At 39.5% G+C, this 18,569-nt stretch overlaps 1 protein-coding gene across 3 annotated transcripts; it reads left to right on the top strand.

Moving 5' to 3' along the window:
* The first annotated feature begins 749 nt into the window (after positions 1-749).
* Positions 750-18,123, top strand: DIP1 (DISCO Interacting Protein 1). 3 transcript variants are annotated; one of them, XM_069503515.1, is made up of 12 exons: positions 750-902; positions 1,199-1,257; positions 5,567-5,635; positions 6,949-7,032; positions 8,019-8,106; positions 8,770-8,891; positions 9,738-9,852; positions 10,462-10,587; positions 10,878-11,014; positions 14,033-14,186; positions 14,598-14,675; positions 15,014-18,123. In XM_069503515.1, the coding sequence occupies exons 1-12, from the start codon at positions 887-889 to the stop codon at positions 15,097-15,099; spliced, it is 1,134 nt and encodes a 377-aa protein (XP_069359616.1). In that variant the 5' UTR covers positions 750-886; the 3' UTR covers positions 15,100-18,123. The 3 variants fall into 3 exon arrangements, with proteins under 3 accessions (XP_069359616.1, XP_069359615.1, XP_069359617.1); XM_069503514.1 differs by having other exon boundaries at positions 9,723-9,852; XM_069503516.1 differs by lacking the exon at positions 5,567-5,635 and having other exon boundaries at positions 9,723-9,852.
* The last annotated feature ends 446 nt before the right edge of the window (positions 18,124-18,569 follow it).

Here is an 18,569-nt window from a genome sequence, read left to right as displayed (position 1 = left end):
CAGAGTAAAGTATAAAATAAAAATTTTTTACAAAAAAAATAAAAACCGACTTCGTTACATAAACACTAAAAATTGAAAAATAATTTAATTTATTACCGAATATATTATGTATACAAGAGTTAATATAGTTCCATAATAATACTTTTTGGTGCCGGTGCCAATTAGCTTTACCTGCGCGAATCGTCTGGACTTCATATTTTTATGGGACTCCACAATGGCACCTCATTGGCACCGACCCCAAAAAATATTATTATGGAACTATATTAACTCTGTATACATAATATATTCGGTAATAAATTAAATTATTTTTCAATTTTTAGTGTTTATGTAACGAAGTCGGTTTTTATTTTTTTTGTAAAAAATTTTTATTTCACAATTTTTAGTGGCCCCATGGAATTATGCTATGACTGGTTAAAAATCTACTGTTTACTAAGCTATTACACTGATCGCGAACAATTTACTCTTATCCGTTGAGGAGTTCCAGTATCTATCTTCGAAGATGTTCATCAGATCTTCACCAAATTGAAATGGGACCAACTTTGAAGTATACCCTTTTAAACAAAAAAAGAATTTTCAAAATCGGTCCAGGCGTTTTTGAGTAATCGGGGAACATACATAAAAAATAAAAAAAAAAAAAAAAAAAAAAGATTCCGACGAATTGAGAACCTCCTCCTTTTTTTGAAGTCGGTTAAAAACAAGATTTGACATGACGCTTTCTTGACAGTTGACTTGTGACAGTTGTGAGCTTTGTTGTGAGTCTGCCATTTTGATTTTTGCTTCAAATGCAGCGATAAAAGTAGCGCGGGTTTTAGAGAAATTAAACCAAAGAAATCAATTTATTGCACATTTTCTAATAATCAAGTGGTGATAATTTGTGATTCTCAACATGTCCTTCAACAAGTGTAAGTTTATATTCCATGTTTCATATGATTTATTAACACAAATAGTTGGCGGCTCATCCGCCATTGTTCATGTGTAAAAGGTTTAGATTTCTTCGAGTTCGTTTCGTTTGCACTTAATAAAGCGGTTTAAATATGTTTTAAATACCGCCAATAAAAACGAATTCAGAACGTTAAAACTATTAGCTTTCCATATTAGGATAAGGTTACGATCCAAACCAGAATCTTACATCACGGTATTGATTTATTGAACAGAGCATGTGCAGCTCTTCACACTTCCTCTTTTCGTTTTTATTCAGATAATACCCGCAACTCCGGCCGCTTCAATACGCCGGGTCAATTTGTGCCTGCTGGAGAGGTAAGTTTAGTAACACTGAGCTTTATGCTGTACCTATTAATTCTAGTAACTAAGAGTCAGTATTGTGCATTTTGATACCTTACTCTACATGGCTCAAAAAATCTGGGATAAGTCCCATTTGTTCCATAGAAGTTGATGTCATCGGGCAAAATGAGACATTTCATCCTAATTTGTTTCATACATACCTACTATAGGGCTGCCATAATTAACTGAAAGGATAACTGGGACATCAATCCATATGCATACTGATACTGTAAATTCGAAACTGTCAGCAGCGTTGCCACATCTACGTCTTTTTACGTAGATCTACTAACTTTAGGCCTTTCCTGCAAACCTACGAACTTCAGTCCCAGAATCTACGTATTTTTTATCAAATTGTACAAAGTAATCGAATACCTACTTAGCCTTTTGAGGCTGAATGGGCATAATTTGAATTTCTTTTTCATTCATGAAAAAGGTTATTAAAAAAAGTTTTTAATAACCTTTTTACACAGTTACAACAATATACGTGTGACTGTGTAAAATGGAACGTTCGCTTTGCAGAAATTGTCACTAGTGTCACTGTCAGAAATACGCGACAAGACCTATGGACAAGACTCTTTTGGCGCGTGGCGAAAATAAAGCCGCCATCTTTTGAAGTATCACGGTGTGACCTTAAATGCAGTGTTGCTAAGTAAAAAAAGCTTAAATTGACTGTTTTTGTTAAATATTAGAGCCATTCCATTTAAATAACATCATGATATATCCTAATAATATATTGTACAGCATAAATGTGTCTGCATCTTGTAGCTATATTTAGCACCAGGTAACTAAATATAGCTAGTCCATGGCCTATAAATGGTTTTTATTATTCTTTCTCTATTTGGAAACAGGGACGGCTTTCCCAATTTCTTATTCAGTTAAAATTAAATAAAACTTACTCGACTTTCGACATTGACATTTTCAATATACTCCGTAAAATTGAGGAGATTTTATTTGCTGGCAGCCTTTGTTCTACAACTACACCCCCCTGTCAATGTCATTCAAGTGCCAAAAGAGCCTTGTATGCACTATGTCGTACTATCATAGAGATACTATGCATTTCGATTCAAAGTTCAAATTCAAACGGACTAACAACTTAATGAAAACAAACTTAAGAAACAGACTTTTCAATTAAACACTAACTGGCCTACTTTTTACAAAAATTAAATATAAAAAACATCGACCTTTGCAAGAATTTTTTAACAAATATGTATGAGTTTCATTTGCGTGAGGGTGAAATTGATGAAAATGAATAAATTGTATGACAAAACACTACCTTACTCTCTTCATTTTACCCAGAAAAAAAGTACGTAGATCTACGAACTTTTCATCCGAAATTTTTACTAAATCTACGTCTTTTTCTAATGTGGTCTACGCCTTTTTCAAAATCCGAGTTGGCAACACTGACTGTCAGTCTCTCTGTCTGCATTTGAAAACGGCTTGTTATCCCGGAATATTACAGAGTTCCCACGTGATTTTTATAAAACTAAATCCATGTGGACAAAGTTGCAGACATTAACCAACGGAAAATAAAAGCGCGAGCGAAGCGAACGCGAAATTTTTGATCCCTACAAAAACTGTCTAACACGAACAACAGAAAGATCAAACTGAACCGCTGAGTTCGGTTGCGGTGGGCACACGTCATTCCGAGCTCCGTTCAAAATAATCTCGTTTTTCGTTGACCGCGCATTGACGGCGGCACGAGTGGACTAACGCCCTAACTGCCAAACCGGGACAAATAACTTACTGACCGGGACACCAGGACACAACGCTTCAGACCGGGACATGTCCCGGTGTACCGGGACGTATGGCAGCCCTAACCTACTAGCATTTTACCTCAAACTTCCTTTTCTTTGACATCATAACAAACTTTTCTGTTTTCATGGGCAGAATGTCATTAGGATTAATTTTCCGTCCTGTTGCACCCTTCTGGTATGGAACCCTAAAAAATGATCCTGATGACATTCTGCCACGAAAAAAAGAAAAGCTTGTTCTATAGAACAATTAAAGAATGAAAAATCTCAATTCTTTGGAACAAATGGGACTGGGAATGGGACGAAATCACTTTCAATTTTACAAATTTGCTCCAACAATCTCGGATTTAAATAATAGAATGAGAAAGAAGTGTAGACACATATCATGGATGGATACAAGGTGTTTTATTTATAAGGGAGAGTATGGGGAAATCTTAAACCAAAGATACAGAAATACTGTCTTTGGTGACTATTGCTGCATTTATTTCTTTGCTAGAAAAAAAATCTATGGTAATCTAGTTCAACCTTTTGTATTAGTAAGCAACAACTTTTTATGTGTTAAAATTTCAGCATTATCACTCATAGTTTTCTATTAAATAGACTGACATCAAGGTAAGTGTTCCTTTTTTCACTTTGTAGTGATGAATACTAAGGCTGAGATCTGTTGGGTGTATTTTGTCTCTGCTCAGACTTTACTTTGAGTTAAAATGAGACAGATTTATGTCAGAAACCTACCTTGTGTTACCTGCTCAGGCGCAAAGTATGTTCTATAGATCTCTGCCTAAAAAAGCAAAAGTTAATAAAGACAAGAATATTTCTTGTATTTTTCAAAACTTCCTCATTACATATCCAGATAAATAAAACTATTCCTAAGTATCCAATGAAAACATATAAATAACGAGCTGTATGTTAACAGCACAATGCAGAGCCCACAGACCCCTGGCGCTGGCCGCACCGAGTCGCCAGCCACTCTCCAACTGCGCCCAAGCGACTGCCTACCGCCTGTGTCGTACCAGATGAGTGTACCACTTGATCTCTTACGACACATGGTGTCCACAGAGGCATTGCATATAGTGTAGCTGAGAGGTCAAGAGCTATAGTCAGTGTCTCTCAGGATGATGTAAGGATTATAACAGTACTCCATACATCCAAATCTGTTAAGCATTTAGAGCCTTATGAAAGGGATAGCAATATAGACCTGTCGTTTTAGTTTAGAGATTGTGTACTAAAGTATTTGCCACACTCTCATTTAAGGATTCAGATCTTTCCATTGCGAATAGCCTCATAGAATTTTATGTAAATGGACTATCTATTAGGTATTACCAGAAAAATAAGCTAGAGAAATTACAAAATACACTTGATAATTTCACTCACAATGTAAATGTTTGAAATAACAAAATTAGCAAAGTGAAGTTAGCAAAAGTGCAAAATCTGTTAGCATTTGAATAGGAATAACGTACCACTTGGTTAAATCCAGATTTTCGTAAATATAAACATGTCTCACTTTACCTCTTACCTGCTCTGAACGTTGGTGTGTATAGTAAGTTGGGCCGATGGTGCGTGCTTGCGGGCGAAGCGTAGGCCTCTAGGAGGGTGGCTGAGGACTGAGAATGCATTATGGTCACGAGGCGCCAGTTTCGTGCACATACCGGGTTCTCTAGACTTAACTTAGCAGCCCCACGCTCCTGGCATGAGACTGCCCTTTGCCATTGCAACAGAGCTAATGTATCGCAGCAAACGCCAGGTTCGTTGCGGATAGGTGCAGGATATTGGTGTAATGGTAGAGGCTCAGCGTCATGACAGGAATGTGGTGGGACGTGGTTAATGTGTGCTCATATCTGAATGGTGAGCTTGTTGACTGTGGACTGAACTTCCTATCTCTCTTTCCTGGGCTTGTACAACAATGATACATCATTCTCCACTTTAAATGACTTCGGAAGGTTGATCAAACCAACCATCCAAGGCTCAAGATTGTAAGTTTAGGATTGATCACAGAAAATGTTAAATTACTCCTTTAAAATAATGTTCCTGGTTACACTGGGTATGGTTTTCTCTTATAATAATTTTGTGTTATATCAAAAATGATGCTATCCATATTTTTCAAGTATTTGCACATAATGATACTCAACAATCCGTTGTGAGCCAGAACAAGTCGACTGTAGCAGTTGCAGATAGTGGAACTTGTAACCCGAACATGGTAGAATTTTTAGCCAAAGCCATTTCTCGTTGAAATATCAAGCTATTGTAACCTGACCTACTTCTAATCCTTCCCGTCATATAATACGTTAATTCTTACCTGATTTGAAAGAACCGCTGCTGTTTCTTGCTGGTTATTCTTGGTAGGAAGGGCATTCCATACCAGGGGTAGGTTTTTTTGAAAAAAAGATTTAATTTTATTCTCCCTAAAATTCTGGTGTTTCTGATCCCACTTCTGATGTTTCCCCTGTCGTATGAGAGTGGTGTGAGTGTGCGTGTGTGGGGTGTGAGCGCACATTGGCAGCGCGGCACTGAGCCAGCTGTCGGCGGGTCCACAGGGCGGCTACGGCGGCGCTCCGGCGCCAGGGCGCACGCTGCAGGCCGTGCAGTACAACAACCCAGCAACTGTAAGTAAACTACTACTAACTGACACCGGCAGGGCCACTGGTATATACAGGGTGTAATTACAACGCTAGCGAAAATTTAGCGCTATTATTCTACTACCTAAACACCATCCTATACCAATAATGTTTTGCCTTATACTTGTAGTAGCTTATGCTCGCGACTTCGTCCGCGTGGACTACACAAATGTCAAACCCCTATTTTACCATCTTAAGGGTTGAATTTTCAATAATTCTTTTTTTTTGCGGATATCTGCGTCATAATTGCTTCTTCTTCTTCTTCACTCTGGGCTGGTTTCCGCACTCAAACGTTTCCGTCTGTCGTGCTTGCATTGCCCCCTCCCCGTATATATATCTCATAATAGCTAAGAGCATGTCAAATTTCAGCCCAATCCGTCCAATTTGTGATGTGGGTTGGTAGATCAGTGAGTCAATTAGTCACCTTTTTCTTTTTAGTGATTAAATATTTTTCAAACCCGCAATGTATAGCGTGCAAAACTCGGGTCAATGCCCCACCTACGACGCGACATTAACTCCGAGTGGCCTATTTGCGCAACGTTCGTTGACCTCTAGCTTTAGTCAGATGTTTTCTTTGCAATATATCGTAAAGTTTTACAAAATTATAGGATTTTTCCTATATTTTTTCGCGGGTTTGCAAAATACTTACTAAAACTACAAAATGTGGCAAATGGTTATTGGTATTGGATTGTGTTTAGGTAGTGTATAACAGTAACGCTAAGTTTTTGCTAGCGTTCTGGTTACACCCTGTAACTTTCAACTCTGTTCGGTAACTTGATGCTTTGGAAAATTTGTCTCATGCAATACTTATTTGTATTGATGCCAGCTATTGATTAATATAGGCTTTATGTGTGGCCGCTATTTTGGAAAAAAAGTAAAATGGCCATTGGCCAACTACTAGGTAGGTAGAAATGAAAAACCCTTTCACTTTTAGTGATTGATCCCAATCAATAATATATCATCGATACATAGCTTTGCGATCTTGCACATGGTACACTCGAGAACTAAATCACTTAACGGGCGGCGGTAGGTTCCACCTCAGCTTAAACAAAGTAACTTCTCAACTCGACTGTACACATAAACAGGACACGTATAGCGAGAGAGAGACGCATCAAGGAACTGGCGGGAATGTAGGAGCGAGACGCGCGCTGTTACCCTCCCCGCTACCTCCCCGACCTCCCACACCCAAAATGTGTGTTCTGCGCAACGTCGCGCGCAAATTCAGGGGCGCATTTACGTTCGAATCGTACTATACCTATTAATTAATTAGGATTTTTAAAATATGTTTTTTTCTCACACAGCAGGCCAACAGCAACCAAAACCAGAACAATTTCTCTACATTCCAAAGCCCAGCGCCGCCGCCGCCGGCGCCGTCCAAACCACTCGTGAGTTTCTCTACATTCTCCCTCCCTCTACCACCTCTACCACCTCTCGCACTGCCAAGCGTCACTGGTAGAGATCTCTGAGATAAGTGCTTCCCTCTCCACTTTTACTCTCTTTTTGCCTTTATTGTAAACTAGATGATGCCCGCGGCTTCGTCCGCATGGATTTAGGGTTTTAAAATCCCGTGGAAACTCTTTGATTTTCCGGGATAGAAAGTAACCTATGTCCTTCCCCCGGGATGCAAGCTATATGTGTAACAAATTTCGTCAAAATCTGTTGTTCGGATGGGCCGTGAGGCTAGCAGACAGACAGACAGACACACACACGAGCACGGGTCTCCTCTCAGTATGAACAGGGTTTGGCCATAGTCTACCACCCTGGCCAAGTGCGGATTGGCAGACTTCACACACTTTTTGTGAATATTATAGAGAACTCTCAGGCATGTAGGTTTCCTCACGATGTTTTCTTTCACCGTTAAAGGTATTGATATTTAGATGCACTCCGAAAAGATAGAGGTGTGTACCCAGAATCAAATCCCCAACCTCTGATTAGGAGGTGGAGGTCTTAACCACTAGGCTATCACAGCAGAACTGATGCAATAATGTGTAATTGGGTATTTTACTACTTTTGAATTTGATAAATATTACTTTATTATGAACTAGGATAAAAATAATGACGTACGCTGAAAAAAATATTAACATCCAACAAAGATTTACAAAGTTACAGGCATTTTAATTTTGGAGTGGGAGGGTATTCTATCCCCCTTTCTCGCAAAACGAAAATTTGTATGAAACCGCACGAAGCTACTATGGCATTAGTAAGGTGTGAAGGCAAAATGCTATATCGCTATCTCTGTCTAATCAGAAATTTTTAAATGCTTATAACTTTTTTGTTATTTGATCGATTTAGTTTTTTCAGTTTTTTTTTCCTAGCTTATAATAAAGTAACAAAAAAATTGAAGTTAAATACCCAATTATTGTGATGCCAGCCAGTGGACGTGGACATGAAGATGGAGCCCAACATGGACTCCGTGGAGGACAACCGACCGCCGTGGATGAGGGCCAAGCTACATGGAGGTTCGTTGTCTTCTAAATATGTATATATAAAGGAAAAGGTGACTGACCGACTGATCTATCAACGCACATCTCAAACTTTGAACAAGGACGGATTGGGCTGAAACTTGGCATGCATATAACTAAGAAAGGATTTTTGAAAATTCAACCCCTAAGGTGGTGAAAGGAGGAGGGAGGATGACCTGCCAAAGGGTTGGCGCGGACTAGCGTTAGATAGGAAAAAATGGAGAGGTCTAGAGGAGGCCTATGTCCAAAGAGGACAACCTGAACTGTAAATTGCTGGTGTTACTAATTTTTTTTTTTTTTTTAGAATAAATTATGTAGGATAGGATAATTAAATAATAGGAAATAAGAAATTAGTAATACGGTTAGTTAGTAATATAAGATGTATAACTAGAGTATCAGTGAATAAAGGCTATTTTATTTTATTTTATTTGTTTATTTATTTATTATTAAGGTGGTGAAATACGGGTTTGAAACTTGTGTAGTCCACGCATACGAATTCGCGAGCATAAGCTAGTTGCACATTAATTTACCTCCGATTCTTTCTTAGCGGTCCCTACCTGAAGGGTGCCAATGGGACCCTATTACTCTGCCTCAGTTATCTGTTTGTCTGTATGTCAGCGGGCTGTATCTCATGACTACTACGTAACTCGTGTTCCACAGTGAAGAAGATCTCTAACAAGGAGCGTCGCCGTCGGCAGAACGAGAACTTGCGGCGTCTGCTGTCGCCCAAGAGCGCGCTCATGGTGCTCAACGAGATCATGCCGGGCGAACAGGTCACCAACGTGAGTACACTCCATTGAGCCGGTAGGGGAGGAGAGTTATTTGACGGTCACGACATACTAGTGTTTCGTCCGCGGTTCGCGGAGCCAGATAAATCCACAATTAACCCGATTATAGTGTAAATCAGTTGCTAGTATTACCTTGTAAGGTGTTCTGTTCTTCGCCGATGAACGTCGGACCCGACTCTGGCTTGTTCACTTTGCACTTCACTTTTGTTTAGTGGTGGAATGTTCGTGTAATGTGGTATTGCCGAAATATAGTCGAAAGAATTAAAACTATACCGAGATGTGGCGGCGAGCAGCGGCCGATCCAACCGAAAAAACGTGAATGTCCTTGACAGAGACAACGTCACTGTCAGAAAATAAACGAAAACTCACTGTTTGACGTTTGGAGTTACCAGTTAACAATTAATTACCAAACAACTAGCCCTAAATGACGCTACACATAACACATAAAGTACCCGGCAGGAAACATCGAACTTTAGAAAGAGATACTTTCGAGGTACATCGAACTTAGACCTCACTACACGTTTGTCATGATCTCACGTATAAATACATCTTGACAAACAAAAAAAAGTGGCTACGGTGATAAGGAATGAAAATAATCATTTTGTCGCATTCTATTAAGAGCTTAGATGCATTCAGCTATCTCGCTTTAACAGTAAGTCACATTAGGGCTACTTCAACAGGTATTTATTATGAGCTTGTCATACTGTAGAAAGTAGAAACCTTCGGTTTTGGCCGATACTTCAGCCCGTTTTGGCCGAAGCTGAAGGTGAGGTTGAAGGTGTTTGTTCGGCCGAACACTAAAAACTGTATTTATTTTTATAATAGAGCCTCTCTTCTCAGCAATTCACTGTGGAGGCGGTGGGCGCCGCGAGCGGGAACCAGTACTTCAGGTCCAACCCGTCGCAGAGCTTCTGTGCCGCGATCACTCTGCAGGGGAACAACTACAAGGGCTATGGTGAGTCACCTGCCTCGCGAGGCTGATGCCACAAGCGCCTCGCCCGAGCGCTGCCTCGACCGAGCCGATTACCCGAAATGAAATGAAAAAATGAAATTTTTATTTGCAAGAAACATTGTACATCAGATGCTTACATAAATTAATAATTATCCAATATGTTTCGTCATTTGACATGCAAAATATGTTACGAGTTGTCTACATGATCATTATTGATCCATTAAAAATACTTCCATTTTTTGCACAATTTCGATAATTACCTGCCTGTACCTGCGGCGAAACCCAAAACGAGGGTTGTGTTTGACCTGTGGCCCTACCGCGGTTGTTTGACAGCTACAATGTCACGATCGCAATCATCTCTGATTGGTTAATGCTCGCTCACTATTGGCCACAATGCATTGTTGCAACAAGAATCGCACAAATTCAGCCAATCAGAACAATTGAGATTGTAATAATGATTGATGCAGGTTTTAGACAATCGCCCTGCTGTATCTCCGTTCCTATGTCAGCTCGTAATTACTCAATGGCTTAACCGATCTCGATGAATGATACGTCATTAGTCGTCTTGATGACGCGAGTGCCATGAAACTGCCATACAAGCTATGTTTGCAGGTGAGAACAAGTTGACGGCGCGCAACGCGGCGGCCGAGCAGGCGGTGCGCGACCTCATCCTGCGCAAGATGACCAAGGTGCTGCTGCCCGAAGCCAACGAGAACATCACTGAGGGTGAAGGAACAGGTACAGGTTCCTCCTTCACCTTTCTATTACCGTACCCCAACGCATGGTCAAGATTTGCTTTCTCGTTTCTTATTCGGACCACTAGGATATGAACCTCCCTTCTAGCATCATTTTTTCTTCCACTTTTAATATGGGTACCTTCAAGTCAAGAGCGAATAAGCATCTCCTAGGCGATCCATCTTAGGCTGCATCATCATTTGCCAGCGCCCAGCAGGTCTGAACTCTGATTGCAGCCAAGCGCTAGTTTATAAATTTAAAAAGTCTCAAGTAACTGTGTCGATATCCTTCAGAACCGAAGGGGGAAGGTGAGGGCGAGGAGGAGACCCTGCCGATGATCCAGCTGGCCTCGTTCGCGCTGCACAAGCTGTTCGCCGAGTGGGAGTACGAAGGGCACAGGGTGCCGCAGCTCAAGTCTTCCAACGCCTCTGTAAGTGGACTTATTATAACTAATGTAGTTAGGTACCCAAGTAACACAAAACTGCATTATAAGATGTCACATGAGGTCCACATCGGTACTTTAAGCGTTTATGAAGAGTTATTAGAGTCCACCGTCACTGCAAAAGCCTAATATTACGCTTTCGCCTGTATATTGACTTTATTAAGCACCACGAAGGCACCGCTGTAATGCTGCGAGCGTTACTAGCAGGTGCACAGGTCATGTTATTCAGCTATTAGCAATTTTTAACACTGTCAGCTATAATAAAGTACATTTGTGGACTCTAACTCAGCTATTTTCTGAATAAAAGGTCACAAGTGTATCTTTCAAATGTTTGCATTTTAACAGAGCACATGTGAGTTATTATAATGCTATTAGTTCTTCTGTGAATTCAATTAACGCTTTATGCTGCATATAGTGGAACTTTCACAGTTTTAATCAGCTGTTATACGCACTCCTATAACTGCACTTATCTAAGTCACATGATCACTTTTGGTGAAACTATATGGTGCTAAATTACAGCAAACTGGTATATAACTATTCACTTGTTACCCTTTGTCCTTAATTGGGCTGAATAATTGTACTCCCGTAGGCATTTAATCAGAGAAAGGGAAACAATGAACCATAACCGCAAGTTAAGTGAGCCATGAAAGAGTGCAAATTTTATAAGATGAGGGTTCCATATTTTTTTTTAATACCCAGAGAAATCTCCTTAAAAAAAATCGATTTTTTTAAGGAATCATGTAATATTAATTCCTGTGAAAAAATATTGCTTTGTTGGAAAGAGGCTCCAGATACAATTTCTTTAAAAATAAACATTGACGGTAATCTTTGAGAGTTCTAAAAACGAGTTTTGGTCTATACTTTGCTACATTGTATCAGTACTTCGTTCCATTGTTACGTAGTATGTGTAATATTTAGGTGCTATTTAAGAAATATAAACTGCATTTGTGGTTATATTCAGGCTTTAATTTCCATTAATTTTTACATAAACAATAGATAGAACAGAACATAAAAGTTTCATCTACAATAATATTGAAAGTTAATTATTATTAGTAATTAAAAACTCCTAAAAAAAATAGAAAACTCAAAAAAACTGGTTATTGGTATTTTTCTATTGGAGCTTTCTCTTTCTTCCGCTGCAGCAGATTAATATTTACTGGCTGCTCATAGTGCTGAGTAATTGAGGTATTTGTTTCATCCAATTGTACCGACAAGGAGGGCAATTTTTGTTTGATTTTCTATGGCTGTATTGAGTTTATCCAAAATTAAAGCTTGATCATCAGAGTGTTCATGTTCTCCGAGCTAATCACTTGTACCAGCTGCTGCGTCCAGTTGTGAATTACCCTGTGAAATAAAGTTATAATAAGTATTATAAACTAATGACGAATTGGCCCCGCATCTTAAATAGTGTGCACGGCAGACGTGTTGTATCTATTTTATCCACGATTTTTTAATAGGTGCAATAAAATTATAACTTTTATAGACTATGAGTACCTAAAAAGTAGGTAACCGACTTATTATCTCATGTCCAAGCGTTCACCACGGACCCCTAAAAGTTAATCCTTGACAGATTATTCAGCTGTTCATTGGGTAGGGCTTTGTCGTATATGTTACCGACTATCAAGCTCTACATCGATCTAGGGCTGACTTGTTAGACACAGGAGCTACTTGTATCAGCTTGTTGCTGATTAATATGCCGTTAGCACCTTAATATAGCTCTTAAAGCATTATAACGGTTCACATTGCTTGTCCACCATTTTCCATGTTCTAAACTATAATATTTTATGATATTTACTATTTATTTTTATTTTGTCTGCGAAAATATCTACTGGTTTTGGAAAAGATTTTTAATAATTTATAAGTAAAAAGCTTATCGTCAAATTCAATGTTCCGTAACTAAGAAATTGCTGGCATTTTTATAATATTACAATCCATTTTATAATAGAATTTCCAAGAAAACAGTTATATTTCGAGGGCGCGTGAAAATTTTGGTCTAAAAGTATATGATATTTGACGATAAACTTGCTTTCCCTATCAAATTTCAGACACTAATAAACAAATACAAGTTTCACTTACCGAAAATGAATTAACTTTTCACTTCAAAAATAGATATGTCACTTAGTGTAGTAAACACTGCATGCAGAATATCGAAATAATATAGCATTGGAGTAATATTTATTCACAATTTCTCTTTTAGCTGCATAAAAGCGCAAAAAGGGTGCTGGTTTGTAGTTTTAGCTGCATAATGGGTAACATACACTCTCTTTATCAGCCAATGTTCAGCTCTTGGGGCGGCTGTTACCTTTAATAATGCTTATATAATGCTGATATAACGCAGTTGTGGGCAGTTAATCAGCTAGTTGCTGAATAATTTGTGCCCAAATCAGAGTTATATCTTCTGAGGATGCTATTATTCAGCTATTATTCAGCTATTATATAGAACGTTTATGCAGCTAAAGTTTCCAATGTGGATGGTAAATCAGTTGATATGCAGCACTTTTGTGTTACTTGGGTAGTTTCCTCCCTTTGTGGAAAGATACTAATAAAGTGTCCTCCATGTGTGGAAAGTTACTAATAAAGTGTCCTCCCTTTGTGGAAAGATACTAATAAAGTGTCCTCCCTTTGTGGAAAGTTACTAATAAAGTGTCCTCCCTTTGTGGAAAGATACTAATAAAGTGTCCTCCCTTTGTGGGAAGTTACTAATAAAGTGTCCTCCCTTTGTGGAAAGATGCTAATAAAGTGTCCTCCCTTTGTGGAAAGATGCTAATAAAGTGTCCTCCCTTTGTGGAAAGATACTAATAAAGTGTCCTCCCTTTGTGGAAAGTTACTAGTAAAGTGTCCTCCCTTTGTGGAAAGTTACTAGTAAAGTGTCCTCCCTTTGTGAAAAGATACTAATAATGTTTCCTCTCTTTGTGAGAATATACTAATGCTGTACCCCACTAGGCTCTCACAACTTTTAATATGTATGTAATGTATCGTTACTATTTGTCCTTGTGGTGTCGACAGGTGTCGGAGTCAGGGTCGGTGACGTCGGAGGGGGCGAATAACCTGCCGCGGCCGTTCGCGGTCAAGAAGAAGATCCTGCCTGAGAACGCGTCCTCCATGCACCCGTGCATGCTGCTCACCTACATGCGGCCGCAGCTCGAGTACCGCGAGCTAGGTAACGCCACACCGTCTATAGTACGCGACAGGTCAACCTCCATAGATTAGCCAACTGCGCGGGAGATATTATAATGCACAAGTGTGTGCGCAGACACAGGTGCACTCTATTCCCTCACTCTCATAACCGGAGGTACGGGAATCTGACAGGACCGGAGAGAGATCAGGCGCAGGACTGACGGCTTTACGTGTTCTCCGAGGCACGGGGGTGAAACATCAACTCCCTTAACACATCAGAGATATTCACGCGGAAAACGGAGAGAACTCTGACGACGGAAGTCGGAGCTAGAGCGTAAGCTACCATACAAATAGTTGTATGACTACTTCGGAACGTATGTTCACAGACTCGGATCGGATGCAGTGCGTAATCGCCGTCACTGTAATGTTAATGATGTATTGCACTGTGTTGTAGGCGCGGAAGGCGAGCGCCCACAGAACATGCTGTTCACCATGGGCGTGGACGTGGACGGCACCACGTACATGGGCAAAGGTGAGACACGGACAACACGTTAGCTTTGATAAATCATATTATCATGTTAACATAACATGGTATATAGTACTAAATAGTGCCGTAGTTTCGTTCTTCATTTGTAAGCTACAATACTGTATGCGTGTGACACATACCCGCCTGCTCGTTTGCTCGCTATTTATACCCGACTACGGCAAAGCCAAAAATTGTTGTATCATGTATGTATGTTTGTCTTTTGTTTGTTCTACCGTAGCGCCTAAACTACTGGTCTGATTTTGATGAATGAGGTGTCAATAGATACGTTTTTATAGTCCGGGTGACAGGCTACATTTTTATATGAAAATATTTTCTGTTTCCAGCGTCCAACAAGAAGGAAGCTCGCAAGCAAGCCGCGCGCGCCGCCTGCACCGCCGTCTTCGGCGTGACGTTCGACGCGCCCGCCTAGACACGCACAACACCTAGGGTGAGATCTATAGAGCGCGCTCTCACTTTACTTACACTTAAGACAGAGTAAAAACGAAACAAAGGTATATCTCTCAGATAAATCTGTCTCGCTTTAACTCAATCTTAAGTCTGAGCAAATTTAAAGTGCGCTCTATACATCTCAGCCTTAGAGCCAGCGCATACAGACAGAGTGGAGTCAAAGTTTATGACAGTTAGCGAACTTGTAACTAAACGTCGAGGCTTCACCTACACTGGCAGACGTCAAATGTTACTTAAATTTGACGCTAGGTAGGCTATGAAACGACTAGGTTTCTTTGATTTCACGTCACCCATAGCCTAATTAATATACACGCTGAAATCGTAATGGTTGTTTTCCCGAAGCGAAATGATTTATCATGGTATAACAATCGATTTGTATATATCAAAAAATTATTAGGGTCAGAAATGGCAAAGCAATCGAGAAAAACAAAACTCGAATGAAACCTCGAACCAATAGTTATACCGCGTGCGTGCAGGATAGTTTATGCCATATCACTACGCGCGAGAGTTTATTTTGCTTTAAACTTTTTCACTTTATTGTCACCTATAACTATACACGTTACGTTTAGTGAATTACTATTTTTTCTCATAATTTCGAGTTTATTTATATTTTTTCAATTATTTTCTAAACAAAAACATTTTTATTTTTTAAGTTTAACTCGATGTTTCGATAGTATTACTGAGGGCAAATCGTTCAGCCGCGGAAAGACAACCACTAAAATTTCAACGTGTATCCTCGATTCAGGATCAAACAGAGTTCCCTCTCTCTAGTTGATAACTAGCTGTTTTTCTATTGCTCGACGACGGCTCAGCCTTGTCTGTAGTAGTGAGTGTACCAACAAGCGTAAACGCATTTGTGTGCGTGACGTGAACCGCGTCACGGTACACAGGGTTATTCCCGTTGAGTCACACCCCCGTGTGTAACACTGTGACACACACACACCATAACGATGTGTACGTGAGTGTGTACATTCACACAAACAGCTGAACGGTCTTCGTGACATGGAACAAGTATAGGTGCACTAAACTCGACTTTATGTACTCTGACATAGTGTTTGTAAGTGATATCCATTATTTACAACTACAAATGTCTTAACTCTTAACGGCTGAACTCAAGTCATAGGATGCTTGCATAAAAAGAAACAGGCTTTCGGAGTACTACCATTTAACTTACTTTACGTCACTATAAGTACCGCAAATTGCTATTGCTCTGGAACCATGTCTCATTAGCATCGAAATGACGTCATTTTGACGTCAGCCTCATTTATTATGTTGGAGTACCATAACTTATAGTTGTATAAATCCCGCAAATTGCTATTGCGCGTGGCCGCCATTTTAGTGACGTCAGCACTAGACTGAATTTTCGAGCTGATGGTATATTTTTACTACGGCTGACGTCAAAATGACGTCATTTCAATGTTAATGAGACATGGTTCCAGCGCAATAGCAATTTGCGGGACTTGTACGCGAAAATATTGTAAAAATATTTTGGTTAGAAACAGATTTATATTTATAATTGAACTGTCAATCAAAACATCAAATTCATTCCTAAGATTATGAAGCGATTGGAAAATCAGCCCATAGTAAGACTCCACTATCGGAATTCGGCAAATGATTCATTCGCATTCGGCAAGTCGTCTGGTCCACACTCCACACTATTGGGGATACGGCGAATGTGTTTATGACGAATTTTAAAATAAGTTTGGCAAATCAGCCGACCGACCGCGACCGGCAGACGCGATATTCTGTGACGAATCTTCTTCGAAGGGTCTTGGACTGTAGTAATAAAATGACGTGATTTTATGTATAGCGGTACTTTATGGGGTTAGAATTCATTGTTAAAGAACATGATTTTAAAAAAAACATGGTATTATAAAAGCCTTTGAAAGAAAACGTCTGCTTATTAGAAAACCATTTAAAACTAGAGCTCCGAAAGTTTGAACACATCAAGTGACGGCATCCGTAAACCAGTGGCCCTACCGCGGTTGTTTGACAGCTACAATGTCACGATCGCAATCATCTCTTATTGGTTAATGCTCGCTCACTATTGGCCACAATGCACTGTTGCAACAAGAATCGGACAAATTCAGCCAATCAGAACAATTGTGATTGTAATAATGATTGATGCAGGTTTTAGACAATCGCCCTACAGGTGCGCGAATGCGGGAGAATGACAGCTACAAAGTCACGATCGCAATCACCTCTGACTGGTTGACGCTCGCTCACTATTGGCTACAATGCATTGTCGCAAACGAATTGTACAAATTCAGCCAATCAGAACAATTGATATTGTAATAATGATTGATGCCGGTTTCCCGCAATCGAGGTGCATGTGTATTTAGAAACTTCATTTCTGACGGATTGTGACGCCATTATTCACCTTCCGTGCAGCGTGACGTTCATGGTAAAAATAAATAAATATCATGATCATTGAGATCAAAATTATTCTCTTCAATTCTATTTAATAATGAATTCCAGCCCCATAAAGTACCGCTATACAAAAAAAACACGTCATTTTATTACTACAGTCCAAGACCTTATTCCCGGGGATTTTAAAATACCTATATTCGCACCAAGCATTTGTGTCACTATTCGCGATATCACGATTTATTTGCCGAATTCCGATAGTGGAGCCGTACCATAATAGAATAAGAAGTAGGATAAGTTATAAGTAGAAATAAGCAGGAATTTTCTTGGCTTTGTGTAGAGCATGTAACTTTTAAGAAATCGGTCAAAGGCGATACGGCCTCGCACACGATGGGTTCCATCGTTCTAGGGTCCCGTTGGCACCCTTCGCGTACGGAACCCTAGAAACGAAGGATTTCTTGTTTTACTACGGAGCCCTAAAAATATCTATGAACTGAATAGATTAATGAGCGCCCAAACACTGACTGTTTTATTCTGTGGACAAAACGAATATGAATGAATAGCTCTTTTAAGAAATCGTCTTGTGAAAAGAATTAAATAATTTTACTTTTTGCTAAAATTTTGTGTTTTATTTATCTTCATTGGTAATTGATGCCCGCGACTTTGTCCGCGTAGATTTAGGTTTGTAAAAATTCCGTGGGAACTTTGCGGATAAAAAGTAGTCTATTTTGTCTCCAAGATGCAAGAATGCTATCTCTGAATCGAGTAGCTGATGCCCGCAACTCATCCACGTGAATTTAGGTTTTGAAAAATCCCATGAAAACTGATTTTCTAGTAGCAAAGCTAGCCTCCTGTGTCCTTCCCCGTGACGCAAGCTATCTATGTACTATACAGCAAAAAGTCGCAATTATGTGGTTAGTAATAGCATATATAGGTAGGTACAGTACGCGGCAGAAAATGATGCACATAGAATCATGAAAGGTAGGTAAGTAGGTATTATTAGTAAGTTGGAAAAAAACCGAAAACCGTAAATTGTGGCTACATCACAAAAATTAAAATGTGTTT

This window comes from Maniola hyperantus, chromosome 15 (assembly GCF_902806685.2).
Source record: "Maniola hyperantus chromosome 15, iAphHyp1.2, whole genome shotgun sequence".
Taxonomy (NCBI): domain Eukaryota; kingdom Metazoa; phylum Arthropoda; class Insecta; order Lepidoptera; family Nymphalidae; genus Maniola; species Maniola hyperantus.
Note: the sequence above shows the minus strand (reverse complement) of the source record. Positions and strands in the feature narration are given on the sequence as shown.